Consider the following 25,041-nt stretch of genomic DNA (forward strand, 5'->3'; position numbering starts at 1 on the left):
TCTCTGCAGTTCATTTACTAGTTCCCCCCGCGTGGTTCTGGGATTTTTGCTCACCGTTCTTGTGATCATTCTGACCCCACGGGGTGGGATTTTGCGTGGAGCCCCAGATCGAGGGAGATTATCAGTGGTCTTGTATGTCTTCCATTTTCTAATTATTGCTCCCACTGTTGATTTCTTCACTCCAAGCTGGTTGGCTATTGCAGATTCAGTCTTCCCAGCCTGGTGCAGGGCTACAATTTTGTTTCTGGTGTCCTTTGACAGCTCTTTGGTCTTCACCATAGTGGAGTTTGGAGTCAGACTATTTGAGGGTGTGCACAGGTGTCTTTTTATACTGATAACAAGTTTAAACAGGTGCCATTACTGCAGGTAATGAGTGGAGGAAAGAGGAGACTCTTAAAGAAGAAGTTACAGGTCTGTGAGAGCCAGAAATCTTGATTGTTTGTTTCTGACCAAATACTTATTTTCCACCATAAAATGCAAAAAAAATGTTAAAAAAACAGACAATGTGATTTTCTGGATTTTTTTTTCTCAGTTTGTCTCCCATAGTTGAGGTCTACCTATGATGTAAATTACAGACGCCTCTCATCTTTTTAAGTGGTGGAACTTGCACTATTGCTGACTGACTAAATACTTTTTTGCCCCACTGTATGTCTGTCTGAAAGAAAAACTATATTTGCTGTCAATAGCAAACAATCAGAGAGCAGCTTTCATTTAACAGAAGTGCTGTGATTGGTTGTCATAGGCAGCAAAGTCAGTTTTCTTTTAAACAGTTTCATAAATATACCATACTATCTGAAAAGCCCGGCATTACCTGGGCATAGTAAATATCTGTGGTTAGTTATAGCACCTCACTTCTCTTATTTTCCCATCAGGCCTCTCATTTAGCACCACACTTCTCTCATTTTTCCATCACGCCTCTCATTTTCCCCCTCACATCTTTCATTTTCCCACTCACTCCTCTTATTTTCCCCCTCACTCCTCTCATTCCCCCCCACTCCTCTCATTCCCACTAACACTTGTCATTTCGACATCACATCTGTCATTTTCCGATCACTCCACTATTTTCCCTCACTCCTCTCATTTTGCACTCACACCTTTTCATTTTCACCTCACACCTCTCATTTTCACCTCACACCTCTCATTTTCCCCTCAGTATATACATGTTTGTCATCTCCCTTATATATAGTATACACCTGTATGTCATCTCCTGTATATAGTATATACCTGTATGTCTTCTCCTCTGTATATAGTATATACCTGTATATCAGCTCCCCTGTAAATAGTTTATACCTGCTGTATGTCATCTCCTCTGGTATATTGTATAAACATATGTGTCATCTCCTCCTGTATATAGTATATACCTGTATGTCATCTCTTCTGTATATAGTATATACCTGTATGTCATCTCCTCCTATATATAGTATATGCATGTATGTCATCTCCTGTATATAGTATATGCCTGTATATCATCTCCCCTGTATATAGTATATACCTGTTGTATGTCATCTCCTCCTGTATATACTTATGTGTCATATCCTCTTTTATATAGTATATACCTGTATGTCATCTCCTCCTGTATATAGTTTATACCTGTGTCATCTTCTGTATGTATTATATACCTGTATGTCATCTCCTCCTGTATATAGTATATGCCTATATGTCATCTCCTCCTGTATATTGTATATACCTGTAAGTCATCTCCTCCTGTATATAGTATATACCTGTGTGTCATCTGCTCCCGTATATAGTATATACCTGTGTGTCATCTCCCTTGTATATACTATGTAACTGTATGTCATCTCCTCCTGTATATAGTATATATGTGTGTGTTATCTCCTCCTGTATTAGAGAACAGTGATACAGTAAATGATGCATACTGAAGTTGTATATACATTATTGAATACATTGTGTGACTGTTAAAACATCACAAGGAGCCACTATACATAATAAAGGATACACTGAGACTGCTGTATAGGTATTGCATGTGGTGTACATATCACATAGCATATACCGAGTCTGTGCTGCATACATCACATGGTAAACACTAAGAGTGCTATATATACCTCACATAGGATACACTGAGACTGCTGTGTATAAATCACACAGGATACACTAATACTCTGCTGTATGTAAACCACATACAGTATGATACACAGAGACTTTACTGTATATTTCACATAGGATACACGAAAACACTGCTCTATACCTCACTTAGAATACACTGAAACTGTTACATATATATGCATTAAAGTATTTTATTTAGTGAGATACATTTATTCTGAAAAAAAAATTGTCTCAAAATGGTGCTGGCCATGCCTGCACAGTATCATCTATTGGCGATCCGATAGATGCTACTGTGCAAGCGCAACCGGCACCATTTTGATAGAGAGAGAAAATTGTCTCAACCAAGATGGTGCCAGCGGCGGATCGCCGATAGATGCTATTGTGCAGGTGCCGCCGACACCATCTTAGTGGAGACAAGTTTTTTTTCCTCTAGCAAAATTGCACCAGCTTATTATAGATGTGATCATGCTGCAGTGCAGGCGCCACCACCGACACCTGACTACTGAATGTGATTTATTTTTTTCTTCAATACATACGAGTATTCAGTATGTAAAATAGGAGGCATGTCACTAAAAGATCAGTGACCTGTTATAAGCCATACAAATGCATATGAAAGCAGAGCACCACATAAAGACCCTCCACAGGCCACTCTCGTGAGGCCACGAGAATCTCATTAAGTAAAAACTACAAATAAAGATTAATCAACAACCACAAAATGAATTTCATCAACTAAGGTATCATTTTAATCAGTATAACGGTGCCAACCTGACACTGTCTGTAGGTAATTTAGCACAATCCTACTGACAGGTTCCCTTTAAGTAACCCTGAACTGTTCTGTATACATCTCATAGGATACACTAAGTGTGCTGTATAGAAAATAACACAGAACACACTAAGACTGCTGTATGTATATCACATAGGCTACTCTAAGACTATGCTGTATACATCACATAGCATACACTGAGACTGCTGTATACATCATATAGGTACACTGAGACTCTACTATATTCATCACATAGGATACACTGTTTACATCTCATAGGCTACACTGTGACAGCTGTATACATCACATAGTACACAATGAGACACTGTTGTATATATCACAAAGGATAAAGTTCAGGAGGAAGGAGGAAAAAGATGGGGAAGGATATGTTCTGGGCTCTACTGCATACATCACATAGGATACATTGACACTGATGTATATATATAACATATTATATACTGAGATTGTACTGTATATTCATCACATAGGATACACTGAGACAGCCGTATATATTACATAGGATACACTAAAACTGCGATATGACGCTGAGATTCTGCAGTGTTCAGCACATAGGGCACAATGAGACTAAACTGTATATCAGGGACAATAGAAATAAATAAGTATATATATATAGGCCTCTCAGATAAATTGTGTATCAACGGAAAGTGTTCAGATGAAAAATCTCGGTTGGACAGGGAATAACATACTTGGAAAAAAACACTGACAGAATACCTCACTTAATTTCCAAAAATAAATAAAAGCATTAATATTTATTGAAACATCCAGATATAAAAAAATGTCAACTCTCCAAAACAGAACATCCTGGAAAAATGTAACAATGGTCTATGCATTTCAAATTAGCACATCTGTGCTGTGATCACTCATGGGCATCAGGGGCTAGAAGTTTTATCTCACTGATCTCTCACTGAATGCCATTAGATAGAAGAAAATACATTATGATAAGGCTCTGGCATCACAATATATGTAGTCTGCATTACGACAACAATCTTAGAGGAGAAGAGGGAATCAAGACTGCAGACAACCAAGATATGGCACATTAAAGGGAACCTGTCACCTGAATTTGGCGGGACCGGTTTTTGGTCATATGGGCGGAATTTTCGGGTGTTTGATTCACCCTTTCCTTACCTGCTGGCTGCATGCTGGCTGCAATATTGGATTGAAGTTCATTCTATATCCTCCGTAGTGCACGCCTAACAATATTGGAGACAGCAACAACACAATGGTCCCCAGATGACAATGTGCGTGGAGTATAAACTAAAATGTTAATGCTGTAATGAGTTGCTCAAAACTGATTGTTCAAAACTTGTAAAATTATGTTATAGAGCAGTGAAGCAGAAATATAAAATACCAATTTCTTGGTGAAAATCCGAGTCAACTATGAAATTAGAAAAATGGAAATAAGTTCTTCACATTTGAAAGGCCACAACATTTTCATTATACTGGAGTGTAAGAATTGATACTTTTTACAGTAAATATCTGTTGCGATGGTCCTTCAAAGACCCTTAATTAAATTTGCTAACAGGATGATCCATTTACTAAAGAAGCAAAATGGCAACTTAATTACGAGGGGGGAATGTTATATTATACTTTATATGCACAAAATCATTAAGGCTTTTTCATCCCATCACCAGGTGATTTTAGCCCCAAGGTAAACAACATGTTGAGCAGTATTTACTAATTGGAGCTGTAATAGTGGAAAATTACTTAGGCCCATGTAATTTAACAAGTGTAAAATATAATATACAAACATGTCACTTTGACATTTCTATTTTAGAGAATGGAGCTGTTCATTCTGCATTTATTCCCTGCACTGAAAATTGCATTTCCTTTTAGTCTCTTTGTAAGGTATAAAACATAAGTCCTGATACCGGATTGCTGGTTACGTGCTACTGTCTTTAGGGTCCGTACATTGAGCTCATAGTTCATCACCATCATCTGAGCTGAAACTGCTTCTTCTGCTGCTTCCTTTGGAAAGGTCAGGTGACGTAGCAGAAAGGAAGGGGTCTGTGCCATATGGAGACATCTCTTCTAACATCTGTTCCTTTAAAGCAGCACTAAAGGATAGATCTGTAAAGTGCGAGAGAGGATCGGAAAATCCTGTTGATGCATCACATAAATCGGTTGCTTGTCCAATAGGCATTGGAAGTTGATGAACATAATCTTCTGACATATTTTCGCCATATGTTTGCTGTTTGATGACTTGTGAAGCTAATTCTACAGTAGACAATGCCGGCAGTGGCAAACCATGGGCTCGAGCTTGTATTTCAAGTTCCTACAATGAGAACATTATAGTACGGATTTGTTTATTTTCCTTATAACAACAAAAAAATGAAGTGGTGCTAGAAACAAACTGCATCTTTTTAGAAGGGTAATACATCAAAGTTTATGAGCCTTCCTGTCATATCTGTATTTACACTGTCGCTAAAATGACAATGCTGGAGAATCTTTTCCTAGAATTCTATATTGTGCCGTTCTGCTGTTAGTCCATCTGGATATTGTCAATCAATGCTCACAGTATCAGACTGGGAGTATGTTGTGCAAGATGATTATCTACAAGTAAGGCTGTACAGTCTCACCATATTAGGCCAGTCTCACACGTCCAGATAATTCCGGTACCGGAAAAATCGGTACCGGAATTATCCGTGTCTGTGTGTCCGTGAGCTCATGTAGGCCATCTGTGTGGCACACGTGTGGCAGCCGTGTGCCGACTGGGTACCAAACGGAGCGTGCAGGAGACAGTGCTAGAGATAAGCGCTGTCCCCTGCATCTGGTGCTGAAGCCGCCATTCATATCTTCTCTCCAGCAGTGTTCGCTGGATAGAAGATATGAAAAATCCTTTTTTTTTTTTTTTTCGTGTTTAAAATAAAGATCCCTGTCCCCACCCCCCTCCCTCCCCCTGTGCGACCCCCCGCTGTTAAAAAAATACTCACCCGGCTCCCTCGCAGCATCCTGTCCTCGCCGCAGCTTCTCTTGTATGAGCGGTCACGTGGTGCCGTCCATTACAGTGATGAATATGCGGCTCAACCCCTATGGGAGGTGGAGCCGCATATTCAAGACTGTAATCGGCGGCACCACATGACCGCTCATACAGGAGAAGCTGGCGCTGAGAGGACGCTGCGAGGGAGCCGGGTATTTTAGTAACAGCGGCGGACGCACAGGGGGTGGGAGGGGGGTGGGGACAGGGATCTTTATTTTAAACACGAAAAAAAAAAAAGGATTTTTCATATCTTCTATCCAGCGAACGCTGCTGGAGAGAAGATATGACTGGCGGCTTCAGCACCATGTGGGGGGGACAGTGCTTACTGTAGCGCTGTCTCCTGCACGGCACACGGACTGCACAATGACAGCGTCCGTGTGCGGTACGTGTTTTACACGGACCCATTGACTTTAATGGGTCCGTGTAATCCGTGCGCTCCCATGAACACTGACATGTCTCCGTGTTTTGCACACGGACACGCGGTCCGTGAAAACACGCTGACGTGCAGAGACACATTGATTTCAATGTGTCTACGTGAGTCAGTGTCTCCGGTACGTGAGGAAACTGTCACCTCACGTACCGGAGCCACTGACATATGAAACCGGCCTTAACAAGAGGAATACTAAGGGCAGGTGCAGACAAGCATATTTTTGGTCCAAGTGGGATCCAACAAATCATCGGATCACAACCAAACCAATGTTATGCATTGTCTGTCCGAGGAAAAAATTGCTGCAACCTAACATTTGATCAGATATTGCACTCGGCCATGCAAGTTAATGAGTGCGTGGAATCAGATGTCATCTTGAGGGCAGTTGATTTCCACGGCCTCACAGAATGGAGAAGATGGAGAATTTTTTTTCCATCATATCATCATAATAGAGAATTGGAGCACACTATGCTGACACTCTGAGCAAACTCTGATCAGAGTTTTATCATAGGGTGAATAGCATAATTGATTTATTTTGAATGGAGCAAAGGGGGGTGAATTTGAACTTTTATGTATTTAATTTTTTCAGTATTTTTTAAACCTTTTTTTTACTTTTTATTTTTAGGAGACTTGAAGCTGTTATCATTCAATCGCTTGTTCTACACATAGCAGGGCTTCAGCGGCTGCGTTCATAGGGGATCTGCAATGATAAGCACAGACCCCTAGCTGTCATGACAGCCCATCAGCGTCCCACAATCACATGACAGGGGCACCGATTGAGGGGTCTTATTACGCGCTTCTGGAACTCTCGAGCTAAATACTGCTGTCAGTGATTGTTAGTGGCATTTAGCATGTTAACAACAGTGGGTGGATTGCGATCCCACCCGCAGCTGTTAGGGGGACATGTCAGCTGATTAAATCAGCTTTCATGTGCCAAAAGCTGCAAAAAAAGGGGGTAGATGATCTTGGATGTACCTCTATGTCCAAGGTGGTAAAGGGGTTAAACAGGCCTACCATATTTCCCATGTGCAAAGAAGGATCGGCAGTAAATTATTTGGTGTGCATGGACTGTCAATGTTCTTGGCAATACGTAATCTTTACACAGGACAACATGCTGCTGAGAACAATGATTTTCATGGAAACTTAAAAATCATTTCATCCAACCAATGAGCATTGGAAGACTTCATACATGGCGAATAATTGAGAAACTAGCATTACTAGGATCACTTGTAAAATATATTCAGCTAGTCTAAATGCATATTAAAGGGAATATGTCCCTAATATTTTGTTGCTCCATCTGATAGAAGAAAGTTGTGGGGGCAGAGACATTTATTCCAGTGATGTATGACGTACTGAGTTGCTTGCTGTCATTTTGATAAAGTCACTATTTTATCTGTTGGAGATCTAGCATTTATCTGAATATTGAGCTCAGTATAACCTCACCCACACCAATGATTGGCAACCTTCTGCCCACGTACAGTACAGACAGAAAGTTGACAATAAGTGGTGGGGTGGTGTTATACAGAGCTCATGAAAACGCTTCACTACTTGACAGCTAGCCAACTAGTCTTCGAATGCTAATCTCCTGCTGATAAAATAGCCCCATTAGTGGAATCAGGGAATCTGTCTCTATATTATGCAGCTCACAGATTAGATGGCAAGGGCTGATGACAGATTCATTTTAAGTCTTTTGGCCCTGTTTCAATAAGATTGGCATTGTGCACCCCATTCTTAATCAGCAGGGACTTGAGCAAGATGCACCTAATTCATAAGGAAATGTACATGACAAGTTCAATGTGTCTTCAACAGAAGTGTAGTCCTGCCAAGCCTGGAGTATATTTCTTGAGTACTTTTTTACGAGTGTCATAACTTGTCATAATTTTTTAAACGGGAGTAGCCATGCCCTTTCCCAGCCATGCTCTGCCCATTCTGGCATAGCTAACCATGACTAGCGTGAAAACTCCAAGAGGGGCAATATTTTTTTGAGTTGCGCAAAACTATTGCAATTATGCCAGAAATCTTGCATAGACACCTTCATAAAAAAGCTCCTTTATCTTTTTAAAATTTTTTAGTATACTTATATAAATGAAGCTTCGATAACTCATCATTAGATATACTGTATAAACTTTCACATTCTTGACAAATATAAATTACAAACTAGGTAATCAGTTAAATGACAATGTTTATGTAAACCAAAGAACCTCTGTAAGGAACTGCTGATATCTCTCTTCAATGAAAACATTTTTTCTGTATGTCATTTTATACTGTGAACAGACATAAATTGATGTCCTTGATTTTTAGCACCTAACGGGTTTTCAAATCACACATCTGCTCATTCAGCAGTGTCAGAATACAATACAGTCATTTAAGCCATCTGTGTAAAAGTTTAAACACATTCTACCACTATAAATGGCCCCAGCCGGTAATTGTTCTAATAAATAAATATCTAAAAGCGGAATAGATGGGGATAATTTTCAGAACTTTAGAACTTTCTCGTACTTAACCAACCTGAATACGCAGCAGCAATCTTCTGTTGGCTTGTTCTAATTTTTTCTGTCTATGTTCTAATTCTCTGCCCCTTTGTTGTTCTTTTTGAAGCCATTTGATGTATTCAACTGAAGCTTTTAAAATAGTTCCTTTGTTCCAGCGCATATCACTGCAAAATGGCGAAATAACCTTTTCACAATTGTGCACATCAGCAGAATTCATAAGAACTTACAAAATCTTTTACATTAACCTGAAATAATGATTTACATGACTATTATTCACTGTTAGATATTATTGCTTCTGAATGGAAATTTTAATAGAATAGTTAAGAACTCCTTATATAGTAAAATTGATCCTGGAATGAAAATATGTGTCAAAAGAAACTAATAGAGAGACTTTTTGTGAGAGAGCTAAATGTATTATGATTCCACCATTACAGTTTTTATATTTTAAGTGAAAATTGCTTTTATTATTAACTTTGAGATTAAAATCTATGTGCAGTACTTATACATTAATGGAGAAGAAAATGTACATTGCCAGGGACTTCAGATTACATTTTAAAAGATCATTTTTAGTATAATAGTCTTTACATTTGACTCTTTTGAGGAAAGGGAGAGTGTTTCATTGTTAAAGTAAAATAAACTGTATTCTCAGTGGTGATTCTTATTTAAAAGTGTACAAAATATCAAAGTAGAACATCAAAGAAAATTCTATTCTGCTATTTATTTTAGCTATGTATTTAAGACCATCAAATTACCAGCTTGAATCTAATCTTATATAAACGTAATTATCTGTACAGTGAAGTGAATGCCAGGATGCAATGGGGAACCTTTATTTATAAAAGTACATTGGTACTAAAAGTGTATTGTAGCATCACCAGAGCTGGAGCAAAGAGAATGCTTCTGGTGTGCAAAGGGCAGGCAGGACTCTGCAAAAGACAGAAAGAAAAATGGAAAAAATGAATATACATATATGTAATATGTATAAATAATATAAAATATACAATTATACAGTATACTCGAGTATAAGCCGACCCGAGTATAAGCTGACACCCCTAATTTTGCCACAAAAAACTGAGAAAACTTAATGACTCGAGTATAAGCCTAGGGTGGAAAATGCAGCAGCTACCAGTAAATGTCAAAAATAAAGATAGATACCAATAAAAGTAAAATTAATTGAGACATCGGTAGGTTAAGTGTTTTTGAATATCCATATTGAATCAGGAGCTCCATATAATGCTGCACAAATGTTTATTATGACCCCATAAGATGCTCAATACAGACATTTCCCCAATATAATGCTGCACAAATGGTGATTATAGCCCCATAAGATGCTCCATAGAGATATTTGCCCCATATAATGCTCCACAGATGCTGAATATGGCCCCATAAGATGCTCCATAGAGATATTTGCCCAATATAACGCTGCACAAATGCTGATTATAGCCCCATAAGATGCTCCATAGAGATATTTGCCCTGTATAATGCTGCACAAATGCTGATTATGGCCCCATAAGATGCTCCATAGAGATATTAGCCCCATATAATGCTCCACAAATGCTGAATATATCCCCATAATATGCTTCATAGACTATTATGCCCCATATGCTGTTGCTGTAATTAAATAAAAATGACATACTCACCTCTCGTCGCTCAGCCCCCCGGCACTTGCTACAGTCACCTTTCCCCGTTCCACCCCTGGGCGCCACTGTGTCTTCCCCATTCCCCGCATTGACGCTCAGGCAGAGGGCGGCGAGCACTATGCACGTCATCACGCCCTCTGACCTGAGCGTCACAGGTAGATGACGCGGAAGACGGCGCCTGGCGCTGGAATGAGGACAGGTGAATATCTCCGTGCTCCCCCTCCCCATTATACTCACCTGCTCCCGGCACGGTCCCTGGCAGCTTCTCTGATGGACTCTCCAGGCGCGGCAGCTCTTCCAGCTTTGAGCAGTCACTGGTACCGCTCATTACAGTAATGAATATGCGGCTCCACCCCTACGGAGTGGAGTTGCTTCCATATTCATTACTGTAATGAGCGGTGCCATGTGACTGCTCAAAGCTGGAAGAAGCTGTCAGCGCCAGGAGACCATCGGAGATGCAGGGACCAGGCCAGGAGCAGGTGAGTATGTCACAGCTGCCGCTCCCCCTCCCCCGTCGATCCAACTAGGACAATGACTCGAGTATAAGCCGAGAGAGCACTTTCAGCCTAAAAAGTATATAGGTATATATATTTGGAATACTTTCTCAACAATGCAAATGTCAAAACTATCATACAGGTTTAAAAATACAAGCAAAAATGAATATATATCGCACAGAAAGTTGTAGGTATTAGTGCAGTTATTTTAAAGGGAACCTGTCACAGGATTGTACATTGTAATCTACAGACAGTGCCAAGTTGGCGCCATTATACTGATTAAAATGGTACCTGGGCGATGAAATCCATAAAAAAATACCAATTTAAAAATGGCGTCAGCATGCACACCAATAGCTGCTACTGCACAGGCGCAGCAGGCGCCATTTTTAAATTGTTTTTTTTTCCTATCTGAATAACATCAACCACATTTATTATTGGGATATTAAACATGCGATTATGCTGCAGTGCAGGGGCCATGGCTGGCACCTGCCTGCAGAAGGGCTTTTTTTTCCCACAGTATGTACAGATATTCATTATGTAAACTACGGGGCAGGCACTGAGGGATCAGTGTCAGCAGTCTGCAATATGAATTCCTAATCAGAGCACCACATGAAGACCCCCCTCCAGGCCTGTCTTGGGGCACGAACATATCATTAACTCAAAACTGAAAATAAAGATTAAACAACAACCACAAGACAGATTTCATCAACCAAAATAGAAAAGCTACATCTAGAGCATCATTGGTTTTGTTAAAGAAGAACTCCCATCAAAGTTTTTATCCTCTTAATATATTCCAATCATCATATTATATAGCACTGTGTGTTTACAATTGGTCATTTTGCCTTTCTACCCAGTAAATTATTTTCTTTTCTCTTCGCTACAGTGGCATGTAAATGTGTGGACATCCCTGGTGAAAATTACTATTATTGTGAACAATTAAGCAATTATCTCTAAAAGGCCTAAAGCTAAACATGACACATTTCTTTGCACTTTAGGCTAAATATTTATATTTTTTCAGCTTTTACTTTTTAAATCTTACAAAAAGGAAAATGGGTCGACAAAAGGAAATTCTCCATGTTGAAAATGGTGTCTGATCTGCAGGCAGGATGCTATAGAGCAGAGGAGCTGATCAGATTGATAATCTTTTTGTGGGAATATTTTCAGCAAAACTTGTATTTTATTCGTTGAAAGCCCTGGCATATCTAGAAATAATATAAATAAGTTTGGTGTACAGTCATACTGTAGCTTGCCAAAGTATTCACCCCCTGTTTCAGTCTGTCAGTGATTTTAGACTGGGACGGAGGTTGACATTCCACAATGACTCAAAGTATACTGCTAAAGCAACACTCGAGTGATTTAAGGAGGAACGTGTAAATGTTCTGGAGTGGCCTGGTCAAAGCCCAGAACTTAGTCAAATTGAGATTCTAGTAGTAGTCAGACTTGAAGATTGCTGTTCACCAGAGGAAGCCATCTAACTTGATGGAGCTGAAGCAGTTTTGCATTGAGGAGTGGGCAAAAATCCCAGTGGCAAGATGAGGAATCCTCATAGAGACTTATCCAAAGCAACTTTCAGCTGTAATTGCCACAAAAGGAGTCTCTACAAAGTACTGACTTTGGGGTGTGAATATTTATGCACACTGAAGTTTTCAGTTATTTTTGTCCTATTTGTTGTTTGGTTAAAAAAAACAAACAAGAAAACCAAATGTTGACTGTTGTAGGCATGTTCTTTACATAAACTGATGCAAACCCTCAAAAAACAGTGACATTCTAGATTGTGAGGCAGCAAAACATAAAAAATACTAAAGAGGGTGAATCCTTTCGAAAGCCACTGTATTCAGTGACTGTAGTCTTTGTTATATGACTATTCATGTAGAGATAGCTGTCAATCACTAGTAAGGCCGCCGACTGGACTCATATACAGTGCATACAAACACCAGTGATTTCAATGAATACAGAAGAAGTTATACTGAATCTTTTCCAATAAACCTATATATCGTTCTGCTCAGCTTGTCCTTCTCTATACCAGGCTGTCCAAAGATCGAACTGCATGTACAATGTGCCAGGTTCCATTTAAATTTATTGTGCGGATAGATGAGGTTCTTCTATGACCTGCCATCTTAGCATAAACAGAATTGAAGCAGTTTTCTCTTGGCGTAATAATAAATCTAATACTGAACCGTCAAGTATATATTAAAAATGTTCAAAATAAAGTAAGTGAATTTACTGTAAACTCACGGATCATTTGACTTTGGGATCAGTGTTCCAAGTTCTTTAATCCTGTAGTTAATATTATAACGTCTCCTCCGTTCAACTGAAAAACAATGAATATTTCATGAAGGCTTATTTCAGCCTAGATTTCCTAGATCCCTGGATATTTATCTGTAACTCAGTTAAAAATTAAAGGCAACAATTTAATAGGACATTTTAAGATCTTATAGGTTATTAACCAAAATTACATGGAAATGAAACAAACTAAATAGTGCATAAAAGTTCTGCTAAAGTTTTTGCAGAAAATCTAACGAATAAATTCCAACAAAGTGTTAATGCTGACACATTATATGCTTTGATATCTCAACAATTTAAAAGGGACAATATCCAATTTATATATATCCTTACTAAGATTATGATTATCCTTCTTCTGTCGCTCTTTAGCCATGGCTCTTGTAGTATCTAAAAAAAAAACACACACACTTTAAAGGGGCATTCCTACTAAGTTTAAAGGTACTAATGTAGAGCATATATTATGCTGGAAATATTCTGAATGTAATGTCAAATGCCACTCTCCCGAATTGTAAAATCTGTGGTCACGTACTCCAAAACTGGACTGTAATGTCAAACCACAGGTCCCTTTCTGAAAGTGGTGCTTGCGCAGAGGCTCAAGAAATCGGGATAATGACAAAGTTAAAACGTCATTGAGCATGTATTACCATTAGGATCAATTATTTCACACGTATGTTACCATTGACAATGAAATGTCAAAACAGAAGAGGTGTATGAAGAACAAGCTAGGCTGTGTGCCCACTATGAGCTTTTGTCATTTTTTTTTGACACTGCGTATTATTTCTGTGTAAAAAATGCCGTGTTTTACAGTACCAGCAAAGTGGATGAAATTTATAGAAATCTAATGCCCATTGTGCTACTTTTTATGCTGCGGAAACTGACCTCTGCGGCATGGCAATTTCTCTTGCAGGTACACTGAGTTTTCTATGTGGAATTTCCCCATAGACTAGCATTAGGTGCAGAAAATGTGCAGGTAAAAACACTCATGCGGTGGAAACTATTCAAAAACCCTTGTGTTCCACACCTGAGAATATCAAATGCCAGGAAGTGTAAAAAATAAAGCAGCTTTATTTAACGCATGACACACCAAACAGAGAAAAAAAACATGGCGTCAAAAATTAGATAAAAATGCACGTTAAAAACACAATGAAAAAACGGAATGAAAACACAAAAGTAGCCTAATTTACATAATTGGTGCAGAAATGGTGCAGAAATTCTGCAAAAACTCATCAAATACTAATTATGGGAATGTAACCTAAGGGTCTCATTTACAAAGGCAATATTATAGATAAAATTGTATTACAAAGACGCTTCTTTTTACATCCTCCATTCCTTTACCGCTAGTATAATGGCAAATCCCTTTTTCCTATAACCAATGCAATAGAATTGAATTATTTTATACAATGCAACCAAGAGTTCTTTGCAAGATATAGTGTTTCAATTGTTGTCTTTTTATATATTTAATTACTGTATTATATAAGTACTCAGCCAGTATGTTGAATATCTAATTTATAAATTCTGTAAAGATGATTAAATTCAAAACCAAATTACATGAAATCACATACACGGTCACCGAAAACACGTTGAATCAAATTGTCACTAGGATATTGTATTAGTTATATCATCACATGATATGAAAAAACGCAAAAACAATTGCTTGATGGGTTTTTCCATTAGCAGCCCAAATGGTGTGATGCTCAAAACTGCTAACCCAACAGTGGAAAGCATTGGCTTCTTAGGCAGTGCTAGCTCCTCCTAACCATGCCACTGAGAACTCACCCCTTTTAATCTCAGCTTCAATATACCAATCATGACAAAGATAGCTCATATAGTGGTCAAAATGACTGTCTCATAATTCAATTGGCTAGACAATGGAGATGAGATTATGAGCTGGCAACGTAGCTGATAGTCAGCTTTCTTCTTGGACTGGGCATGCGAGTCACATGCTCAGTAAAAAAAAGCATGGTATGGCAGTGGGAGCATTCTGAGCCTGGCAAGGCATTGCGTGCTAGTAGTAAAGAGGGCATAGTGGGTGAATGAGTAGGAAGGAATGAAAAATGAGCAAGTGCTGAACTAGACAACTGCGAATGCTCATTACCAGAGACAATGAGATCAGCCATTAGAGTGGACATCATTGATAACATTCCAAATGAGACTCCTCTGCATGCTCAGGATTCAAATTGAACATCACGGTAAGCTAAAAGTGAGCATTATGAAATTTGAAATAGATGTAAATTAAAAATAGTCTTTGTTTTAAGAGGTATAAATGCAGTATTAGGTATCAGAATACAGTTTTTATAGTAAAATATGCTTACAGTGAGCCCTTCAAAGCAAAAGTCACTTTTTTGCATTATTTTTCCACGTTAGAAAATAGGAAGTTGCTAAGTGAAGACACCATTTATGATGTCAAAATACCCCTTTTGGAATATTAAATATTTAGCATACTTAAAATTGAAAAAAAAATGCAACATGTTTATACAGTACAACAAATTTATATCTACTTTATATATTACGAAATATGATTTATCTCAAAAACTTAACCTACTGATGATACAAATATAGTGAATTAGGACAGTAAGCTGCAAAAAACATATAAAAAAGTAATACATTCAATTTATCCCATTAACCTCCAGAGCTTTTATCGGTTTTGCATTTTCATTTTTCGCTCCCCTCCTTCCCAGAGCCATCACTTTTTTATTTTTCTGTCAATATGGCCATGTGAAGGCATGTTTCTTGCGGGACGAGTTGTACTTTTGGACGACACCATTGATTTTACCATGACTTGTACTAGAAAACAGGAAATAAATTCCAAGTGTGGTGAAATTGCAGAAAAAGTGCAGTCCCACACTTGTTTTTTGTCTGGCTTTTTTACTAGGTTCATTAAATGCTAAAACTGACCTGCCATTATGATTCTCCTGGTCATTACGCGTTCATAGATACTAAACATGTCTAGGTTCTTTTTTATCTAAGTAGTGGAAAAAAATTCAAAACTTTGTTAAAAAAACATCGTGCCATTTTCCGATACTCAAATTGTCTCTGTTTTTTTGCGATCTCAGGTCGGGTTAGGGCTTATTTTTTGCATGCTGAGCTGACGTTTTTAATGATACCATATTCGTGCAGATACGATCTTTTGATCGCCCGTTATTGTATGTTAATGCAATATCACGGTGACCAAAAAAAATAATCTTGGCGTTTTGACTTTTTCTCGCTACTCTGTTTAGCGGTCAGGCTAATTTTTTTTATTGATAGATTGGGCGATTCTGAATGTGGTGATAACAAATATGTGTATGTTTGATTTTATTTTAATTGTTTTATTTTGAATGGGGCGAAAGGGGGGGTGATTTGAACTTTTATATATTTTTTTACATTTCTAAAAACATTTTTCTTTAACTTTTGACATGCTTCAATAGTCTCCATAGGAGACTAGAAGCTGCCACAAACCGATAGAGATGTTCAGATCGCCTCTATATAGCAGATTTATTCACCTGCTTTGAGCTCCGACCATTGGGCGGCGCTCACAGCAAACCTGCACTGAGAACCATAGAGGTCTCCAGGAGACCTTCTGTTGTCATGACAACACACCAGTGACCTGCAATCATGTGACGGGGTCACCGGTGTGCGTATTTCCAGCGCAATTGCTTGAAGCGTGATTTAAATGCTGCTGTCAAAGTTTGGCAGTGGCATTTAACTGGTTAATAGCCACGGGTGGATTGCGATTCCACCTGCGGCTATGGCGGGCACATGTCGGCTGTTTAAAACAGCTGACATGTCCCCGGAAAGATGTAGGCTCACCGCAGGAGCTCACATCAAGGGGAAGGAGTCCGACATCAGCGTTAAAAGGAATTTGTCAGCAGATTTTTGCTACCTAATGTCACAGCAGCATGATGTAGATAAAGAGACCCTGATTTTAATGATGTATCACTGAGTGTTGTGGGTGCAGTAGTTATGACAAAATCAGAAACCTTAGATGTATCATGAAGCAAAGCTCATAAAAAAGACCACATCCACACCAGGCTCTGTATGTACATAGTCTATAGAGACTGAGCTGCTTATCACAGGTGGGGGCGGAGTGAGACCAGGAGGCATGGGACTAGCTAGTCACAAGAAATGATAATGTCCTGGTGATACAACCTTCATTGTGACTAAAAATAGCACACAGATTGAGAAGTGACACATTATTAAGTTCTGTGTTTTAAAGGGACTCTGTCACCTGAATTTGGAGGGAACAATTTTTAGCCATAGGGGCGGGGTTTTCGGGTGTTTGATTCACCCTTTCCTTACCCGCTGGCTGCAATATTGGATTGAAGTTCATTCTCTGTCCTCCATAGTACATGCCTTGCGCAGGCGTGTACTATGGAGGACAGAGAATGAACTTCAATCCAATATTGCAGCCAGCATGCAGCCAGCGGGTAAGGAAAGGGCGAATCAAACACCCAAAAACCCCGCCCCTATGGCTGAAAATTGTTCCCTCCAAATTCAGGTGACAGAGTCCCTTTACTCCCTACCTTATGCTGTCCTCAGATTACATAGCAAAAACCCACTGCCATATTCCCTTTATATGGCAGCTACCTTTTTTAATTTTACATAACTTTACTATATAAAATGAATATTTTTCCAAAAGTTATGGAACCTCATTATGCCATTACTATTGAAAATGATATACTGCCAAGTCAATGCAAAAGAGAAAAACAATTTCTATAGTTACAGATATGACCAAAACACTATGCAGTAAAACAATAGCATTCAGCTTTATTCCTTGTACCCAACAAATTTATGTACACCCGCCTACAAAGGATAACATTTTGCTGCCAACTGTGAAAATAATTATACATGAAAAAAAAACTTTATTTTTCCTGGGAGCTAATCAGGATGTCAAGATTTATGGTACTTTCGCATACAAAAAGTGTATTTAACCATCATCCATTAGCGAGGGTTTTCTGCATTCCCAAGTTCAGTTGTAATCAGATTTCTTGAATATTTCCACTGAAAGAATCCTGTGTTTCCTTTTCATGACATTAATAAACAGTCAAAGGTTCATAATGTTGAGTACTAATTGAATGTAACTTTTCAAGCTGTTAATCCGTTAATATAGATACTTATTGAATGGATTTTCTGTAAGCTCTTAAAAGCCAATTGTTCTATCATGAAACACATTTAATAGGAGATAATTAATTTATGCAGTTGATCAGCGGCCAACATTTGAAAGGATCTTGTGTTTCCCAAAATAATTTGATTATGGAAATGCATGATGTTCATATTGATCACAAGGTCATCATTGTTTTTGAGCTTCTAAACTAAGAAGACAGAATAAACATGCTTGGTGATCTTTGCCCTATCTTTACCAAAATAGTAAGTGTTGTAAAACACTTGTGCCATTGTGATTGGACAATTAGAAGCATTTTTTGCTGTGTAAAAATCAATATTTTGGCCAATAATGATCATTTTTGTGTATTAATTATTCGCCACACATTGTCTTTTCTAGAATTCTATCTTCTTTATTTATCACTTAAAGGGAATTCTTCATATGGCTGAGCACAAAATTAGAGTTAATAAGCATGAATTCAAATAATAGAGCCAATTAGATATAGGAGAATCGATTCAAAGAACTCCAATCTATCCGCCAGGTCATTAAAGGGAATCTGTGACCAGTTATTTCATGTCTGAACTAAAGCTAGCACCTTAATCAGCACCTATGCTGCATTCAATAAAGGGATATAATCCCCCAACTCCCCCTCTACACCCCCAAAAACCTTTTGAAATTCTCCCACGCTCTATGTAAATCCTTAAGGTCTGGTCTGAAAAGCATCCTAGCTGAGACGTCTATAACTCCTGCTTGATTGATTGACCGGAGTCATGCCAATAGATCCACCCATCTCTAGAGCCAATATGTTTTACATCACTGACCTAGTCTCCCAGTCATTACCTACACGTAATCTCTGATCCTCACAAGATCTCCTTCTCTACTCCCCTCTTATCTCCTCTTCCCACAACTGTATACAAGATTTCTCCAGTGCTCCCCCCTACTTTGGAACTCTCTAGCCCAAATGTCATACTCTCACCTACCTTGGAAACCTTCAAAAGGAACCTGAAGACCCACTTCTTCCAACAGACCAAAACAACCTGCATTAACCATTGAGCCACTATACAGCTTCACAACCAGCTCTGCCCTCATCTACTGTATTTTCACCCATCCCTTGTAGACTGTAAGGGTACCGTCACACTAAGCGACGCTGCAGCGATACCGACAACGATGTCGATCACTGCAGCGTCGCTGTTTGGTCGCTGGAGAGCTGTCACACAGACAGCTCTCCAGCGACCAACGATCCCGAGGTCCCCGGTAACCAGGGTAAACATCGGGTTACTAAGCGCAGGGCCGCGCTTAGTAACCCGATGTTTACCATGGTTACCAACATAAACGTTAAAAAAACAAACACTACATACTTACCTTCAGCTGTCTGTCCTCCGGCGCTCTGCTTTCCTCTGCACTGTCAGCGCCGGTCAGCCGGAAAGCAGAGCGGTGACATCACCGCTGTGCTTTCCGGCTGGCCGGCGCTGACACAGGATGCAGGAAGAGTGCAGAGAAGCAGAGCGCCAGGGACAGACAGCTGAAGGTAAGTATGTAGTGTTTGTTTTTTTAACGTTTACGCTGGTAACCAGGGTAAACATCGGGTTACTAAGCGCGGCCCTGCGCTTAGCAACCCGATGTTTACCCTGGTTACCAGTGAAGACATCGCTGGATCGGCGTCACACACGGCAGGGGCCTGATCGTTGGTCGCTGTCACACATAACGATTTCCTTAATGATATCGTTGTTACGTCACAAAAAGCAACGATATCGTTAACGATATCATTATGTGTGACGGTACCTTAAGCCCTCAGAGGAAAGGTCCTCTCTCCTTCTCTACCAGTCGGTAACTTGTGTTGTTTCATGAACCTGTATTGCTTCATTATTATTGTACTTGCTTTTTATTATTTATACCCCTTTTCACACGTAAAGTGCCATGGAATAAATCGCACTATAATAATAAATAATAATAATAAAGCATAACTCCCTTTTTTCTGATTATTGTAATTCAAACTTGTCTAACAAAGAATGGGTGAATTCTGAATATTGGTACTAAATTTTAAATTAATGGTGTTCAGGATTCCATTTAAAAAAGGTTATACATAAATAAGCACTCCAATACATATGTGAAAAAAATCTATTTAATCTATTTACAGTTAGCGCATAGCCCATTTTTATCCGTCGAAATGTAAGTATAATGGAGATAATGGGAAATAAATAGCAGGAAGTTTGGGGAACATTTACTAGTATTTCTTACCAAATTCTATTATGTGCTGCAACTCACTTTGCTAATAAGCCGCTGCCCTAATATTCAGTGCACCTGATTTTCGCTTTACTGTAAATTGATAATTTTGACATTTCAACTTTTTTGATTTTTTTTCAAAGGGGATAAGAATAAAAATACAATAATTTGCATATTATTCAGATTTATTCCCAAGGACTTTATGTGTTTGAGTTCAACATAACAAAACATCCTAATTTTTAGACAAACATTCAGTGATTATTAAAATAATTTTTAAAACCCAAATAGGACAATTTGACAAAATATACTTATTAACTAGAAATGAATGAATATATTCTAACCAAATTGAATTCTACTCGAATTCGACAAAAATCTGCAGTTTGCATCAGTCGGATTCAGCAAAATGGTGATCAGTGGCCCCCATTTTTCTGAACCATAAATGACCATAAACAGGTTAGAAAGAAAATAAAATACTTATATTCATCTTATTGCTGACATCTCCTGGACCCTCGGCTCACTCTGTCAGACATCATTGGAGCCAGAAGTCCCGGCCTTGCTTCAAAGGCCTGGGGATTTAAGCTCTAGTGGCGGTGATCAGACAATGATGGTAAGGAGAGGAGGGGCCAGAAAGATGAGCAGTATAAGGATTTTTTTACTTTTTACCTCTTACATTTATTATAATCTGAGTCTGGAGAGATCCCAGACCATAATAAAGGATATATATATTGCAGAGAATAACTTTTCTGCAAATGAAATTTTCTAGGAAAATCACCAAAAACAGGCAAATTGGAATCTTGCCTAATTTGCTCATCTCTTTTAATAGCAATATATACCATATTTTCCAACGTATAAGACAACTTTTTAACCCCTGAAAATCATCTCAAAAGTCAGGGGTCGTCTTATACGCCAGGTACGGCATGTGCAGGGAGCTGTCCTGGATGGTTCCCAGGGTCTGGAGGAGAGGAGACTCCATATTCATGTAAAAAAAAGTAAAAATAAAAAATATGGGATGTATTTACCCTCTGACGGCCCCCGGCTCTCAGCAGTGCAAGCGGCGGCCTCTGTTCCTAAGGATGCATTGAGCGAAGGACCTTAGATGACATCACGGTCATGCGACCACACACACTGTATAAGATGACTGGGCATATAAGATGACCCCCGTCTTATACGGTGAGTATATCCCAAACCCTATATTTTATATGGAAAAGTTGGGGGTCGTCTTATACGCCCAGTCGTATATAACTAATGTATCCCATTCATCGGTACAGGCGTCAATAAATTAGGGAAATTTTTGAAAAGTGTTGACCAAACTAAGGGTCTGGTTCATCAAAGCAATTTTGCAAACATTCTGGTGTGAAATACTTTGCCATTTTTTTGCGCAACTTAGATTTTTCACGAAAATTTCTCCCAGCTCCACCAAAGTGGACTGAACTTTAGCAGGACAGGGCATTGCGAGCTGTTGCATTCATTACCTCAAAAATTGTACTCCAGTCACTGATGAGGACACCTCTTAATGAATCTGGAGCATCTGAGTTCTTCATGACAGTGAAAATTGCTGATTTTGAGAAATTGAGGTCTAAATGCCCACACTGTTACAGATGCTTTAAAGCAGATGCAAATAATAATATCAAACAACCCCCATTTGCTTCAGAGCCCATGAAATAATTTAGTAGTGCTAAATTACATTTTCGGTAATGTTATTACTGTTTGTACAATAAGCCCCATAAAAAGCTATTTTTCCATTAGCATATGCTTTTCTATATATAAAATACTTGAGTCACATGACCATATTATGGAACTATAATAAAAATAAAATTGTGACACGTAAATTATAAAAATGAGCTACCCTAGTGTTAGGTGTTGAGTTTCCGCTGCTGGACAGGGGGAATCTCGAACCGTGTCCGCTGCGGTCTCCCATTCTCTTCCAGCTGCAGTGGAGCCTGCTCAGCAGAGACATCGGTCCCAGCGTCTGGCTCAAGCAGATACTGTGTGTTTGGTTACAGCGGCCTTTCCAGGCTCAGCCTTTGTAACCAGCACTGATCAGCGGTGAGCAGACGTTCCAGGGACTAAGTCCTGCTTTCTTCTACTGAGCATGCCCACTGGATGACCTCTCATTGGAGGTCGGGGTCACATGCTCAGGTCCTGTAGCTGCTCCGATTGGATCACTAGAAAGGTCCTGGAAGGCTACAGAAATAAAAGGTTTGCATGGCCGCTTGGCCATGCGCTAGTATAAATCTGAAATTGTGTGTGTGTGTGGAGGTATGACTGAAACTGGTGAAAGCTCCTTAATCGTTCCCATCCCTAGTGTTGTTGAAAGTTCTTGGGTGATTGAGCTACCTAGCGCCAGACTGTGCCATCCAGCACTAGACACGAATTACTGCATCAATTAGCAGCTACCACAAGTGCGTGCCGTGCACAACCAGTGCGCTTTCCTAGCCCTAGTTAGGGTGGTTAGTGGCATCCACCAGAGCGGCACTGTACACACTCTGTGCGGTAAATATTTAGTTAGTTCTGACAACCGGTCAGTGTAGGGTGGGAACTCTCGTTTGGACTCAGCATCTGACTCAGGGCGTCCTCAGGCGCGGGCTCAAACGCCACCGAGGGTCCGAGTGAGTCCAATCACCTGCATAGAGGGGGTGAATCATAGGGATCCCACCAGCATCCAAGGGATCCTACCAGCATCCACCAGCTGCACCCTGTGACTACTAACAGGTCACAGTGTTCATTTAAGCGACTCTGTGAAGCAACAGAGTTTGCTTCCATCCACACTGGGTGAAGTCTACCCCACGAGTGAGCAAGTGTTCATCCGCCATTACTCAGCAGCAGGTTCCATCTCTGCATGGTGGACCCCGGGCTGCGAACGTACTTCATATTTCCCTTTATATTATTTGGTGCGTTCTGCTATCCCTAACACCTAGAAGCATTTACTCAATAGTAAAACATAGAGCCCTCTGGTGGTACCAGCACAAAGGTTACCAAGCAGGTCAGTAATCGAGGCCATAGTAATGCCCTATGGACTTGTTATATGAATTTTAAAGTTTATTATATACTATGCATATTAAATACAATTGTTTCACAACAGAAAGCAACCATAAGTGAACTGCCATATATAAATATATTGGCTTTAAAATATTTTGATTAATTATTCTGAAAATAATAATCAATACTGTAATTTAACAATCATAAAATGAAATTTATTTTTATATTTTGTCTTTATGACCATGTATTAAAGCATGTATATTGTGAATGAGGCAAATTTTATATAAACTCATTCATTTACCTGTAACTTCACTCTTTACACCGTTACTCGCTGTACAAGATGTGTTGGACAGTCCCATCGCAGAGGTGCAAATGCTTTGGTCAGTGTTATAAACATCAAAATTGCCACTGGATAATGGAAGCTGAAAAAGAAAGATCCTAACGCTTAAACACTGTGATATAAACAAATTTTTATAATATTGCAACATAACATGTACATTTTATACAGAATAAAGATCTTATATTAAAGCTAACCCATTTACTATTTCTATCCTTGTTTACATAGCACCAAAATATTCTGCAGTGCTTTTCAGACTTTGTAATTATTGTCTCCATTGGGGTCACAATCTAATTACCCCCTATGTCTTTGGAGTGTGGGAGGAAACCGGAAAACCCGGACGAACTGACGTAAACATGGGGAGTAGGGTTGAGCGAAACGGGTCGAACATTTTCAAAAGTCGCCGACTTTTGGCTAAGTCGGGGTTTCATGAAACCCGATCCGACCCCTGTGCGGGGTCGGCCATGCGGTACGCGACTTTCGCGCCAAAGTCGCGTTTCAATGACGCGAAAAGCGCCATTTCTCAGCCAATGAAGGTAAACGCAGAGTGTGGGCAGCGTGATGACATAGGTCCTGGTCCCCACCATCTTAGAGAAGGGCATTGCAGTGATTGGCTTGCTGTCTGCGACGTCACAGGGGCTATAAAGAGGCGTTCCCGCCGACCGCCATCTTACTTCTGCTGATCTGAGCTTAGGGAGAGGTTGCTGCCGCTTTGTCAGAAGCAGGGATAGCGTTAGGCAGGGTCCATTAACCACAAAACCGCTTGTGCTGCAGCGATTTGCACTGTCCAACACCACCCTCGGTGTGCAGGGACAGTGGAAGTTTTTTTTTTTTTTTTTTCCCCTCAGCGCTGTAGCTCATTGGGCTGCCCTAGAAGGCTCCCTGATAGCTGCATTGCTGTGTGTACGCCGCTGTGCAAACCAACTGCTTTTTTCAAAGCACAAATCCTCTTGTTCCTTCCTTTCTGCACAGCTATCTTTTTTGTTTGTCCACACTTTTTATTTCATTTGTGCATCAGTCCACTCCTTATTGCTGCCTGCCATACCTGGCTGAGATTACTGCAGGCAGGGAGATAGTAGCTGCCTGCCATACCTGGCTGAGATTACTGCAGGCAGGGAGATAGTAATTGTAGGACATTCCCTGTTTTTTTTTTTTTTTTTTTTTTGGTGGGAGATTAAGATTGGCAATTTGGCATTTCTGCTAGAGTGCCATCCCTGTGTGTGCCATCTCTCTCACATAGTGGGCCATAGAAAGCCTTTTCATT

At 39.5% G+C, this 25,041-nt stretch overlaps 1 protein-coding gene across 2 annotated transcripts in view; it reads right to left on the bottom strand.

Moving 5' to 3' along the window:
• Positions 1 to 1,049: 1,049 nt before the first annotated feature.
• The window catches only part of TFEC (transcription factor EC), a 199,131-nt gene continuing 175,139 nt past the window's right edge, over positions 1,050 to 25,041 (bottom strand). For both annotated transcript variants that reach the window (XM_069764837.1, XM_069764836.1), the window contains exons 4-8: positions 23,742 to 23,862; positions 13,492 to 13,545; positions 13,111 to 13,186; positions 8,761 to 8,908; positions 1,050 to 5,120 (exon numbers count right to left, since the gene is read on the bottom strand). In XM_069764837.1, the coding sequence (XP_069620938.1) occupies positions 4,764 to 5,120; positions 8,761 to 8,908; positions 13,111 to 13,186; positions 13,492 to 13,545; positions 23,742 to 23,862 (756 nt within the window). In that variant the 3' untranslated portion in view covers positions 1,050 to 4,763. The remainder of the gene's footprint in view (positions 5,121 to 8,760; positions 8,909 to 13,110; positions 13,187 to 13,491; positions 13,546 to 23,741; positions 23,863 to 25,041) is intronic.

Source organism: Ranitomeya imitator, chromosome 4 (genome assembly GCF_032444005.1).
Source record: "Ranitomeya imitator isolate aRanImi1 chromosome 4, aRanImi1.pri, whole genome shotgun sequence".
Taxonomy (NCBI): domain Eukaryota; kingdom Metazoa; phylum Chordata; class Amphibia; order Anura; family Dendrobatidae; genus Ranitomeya; species Ranitomeya imitator.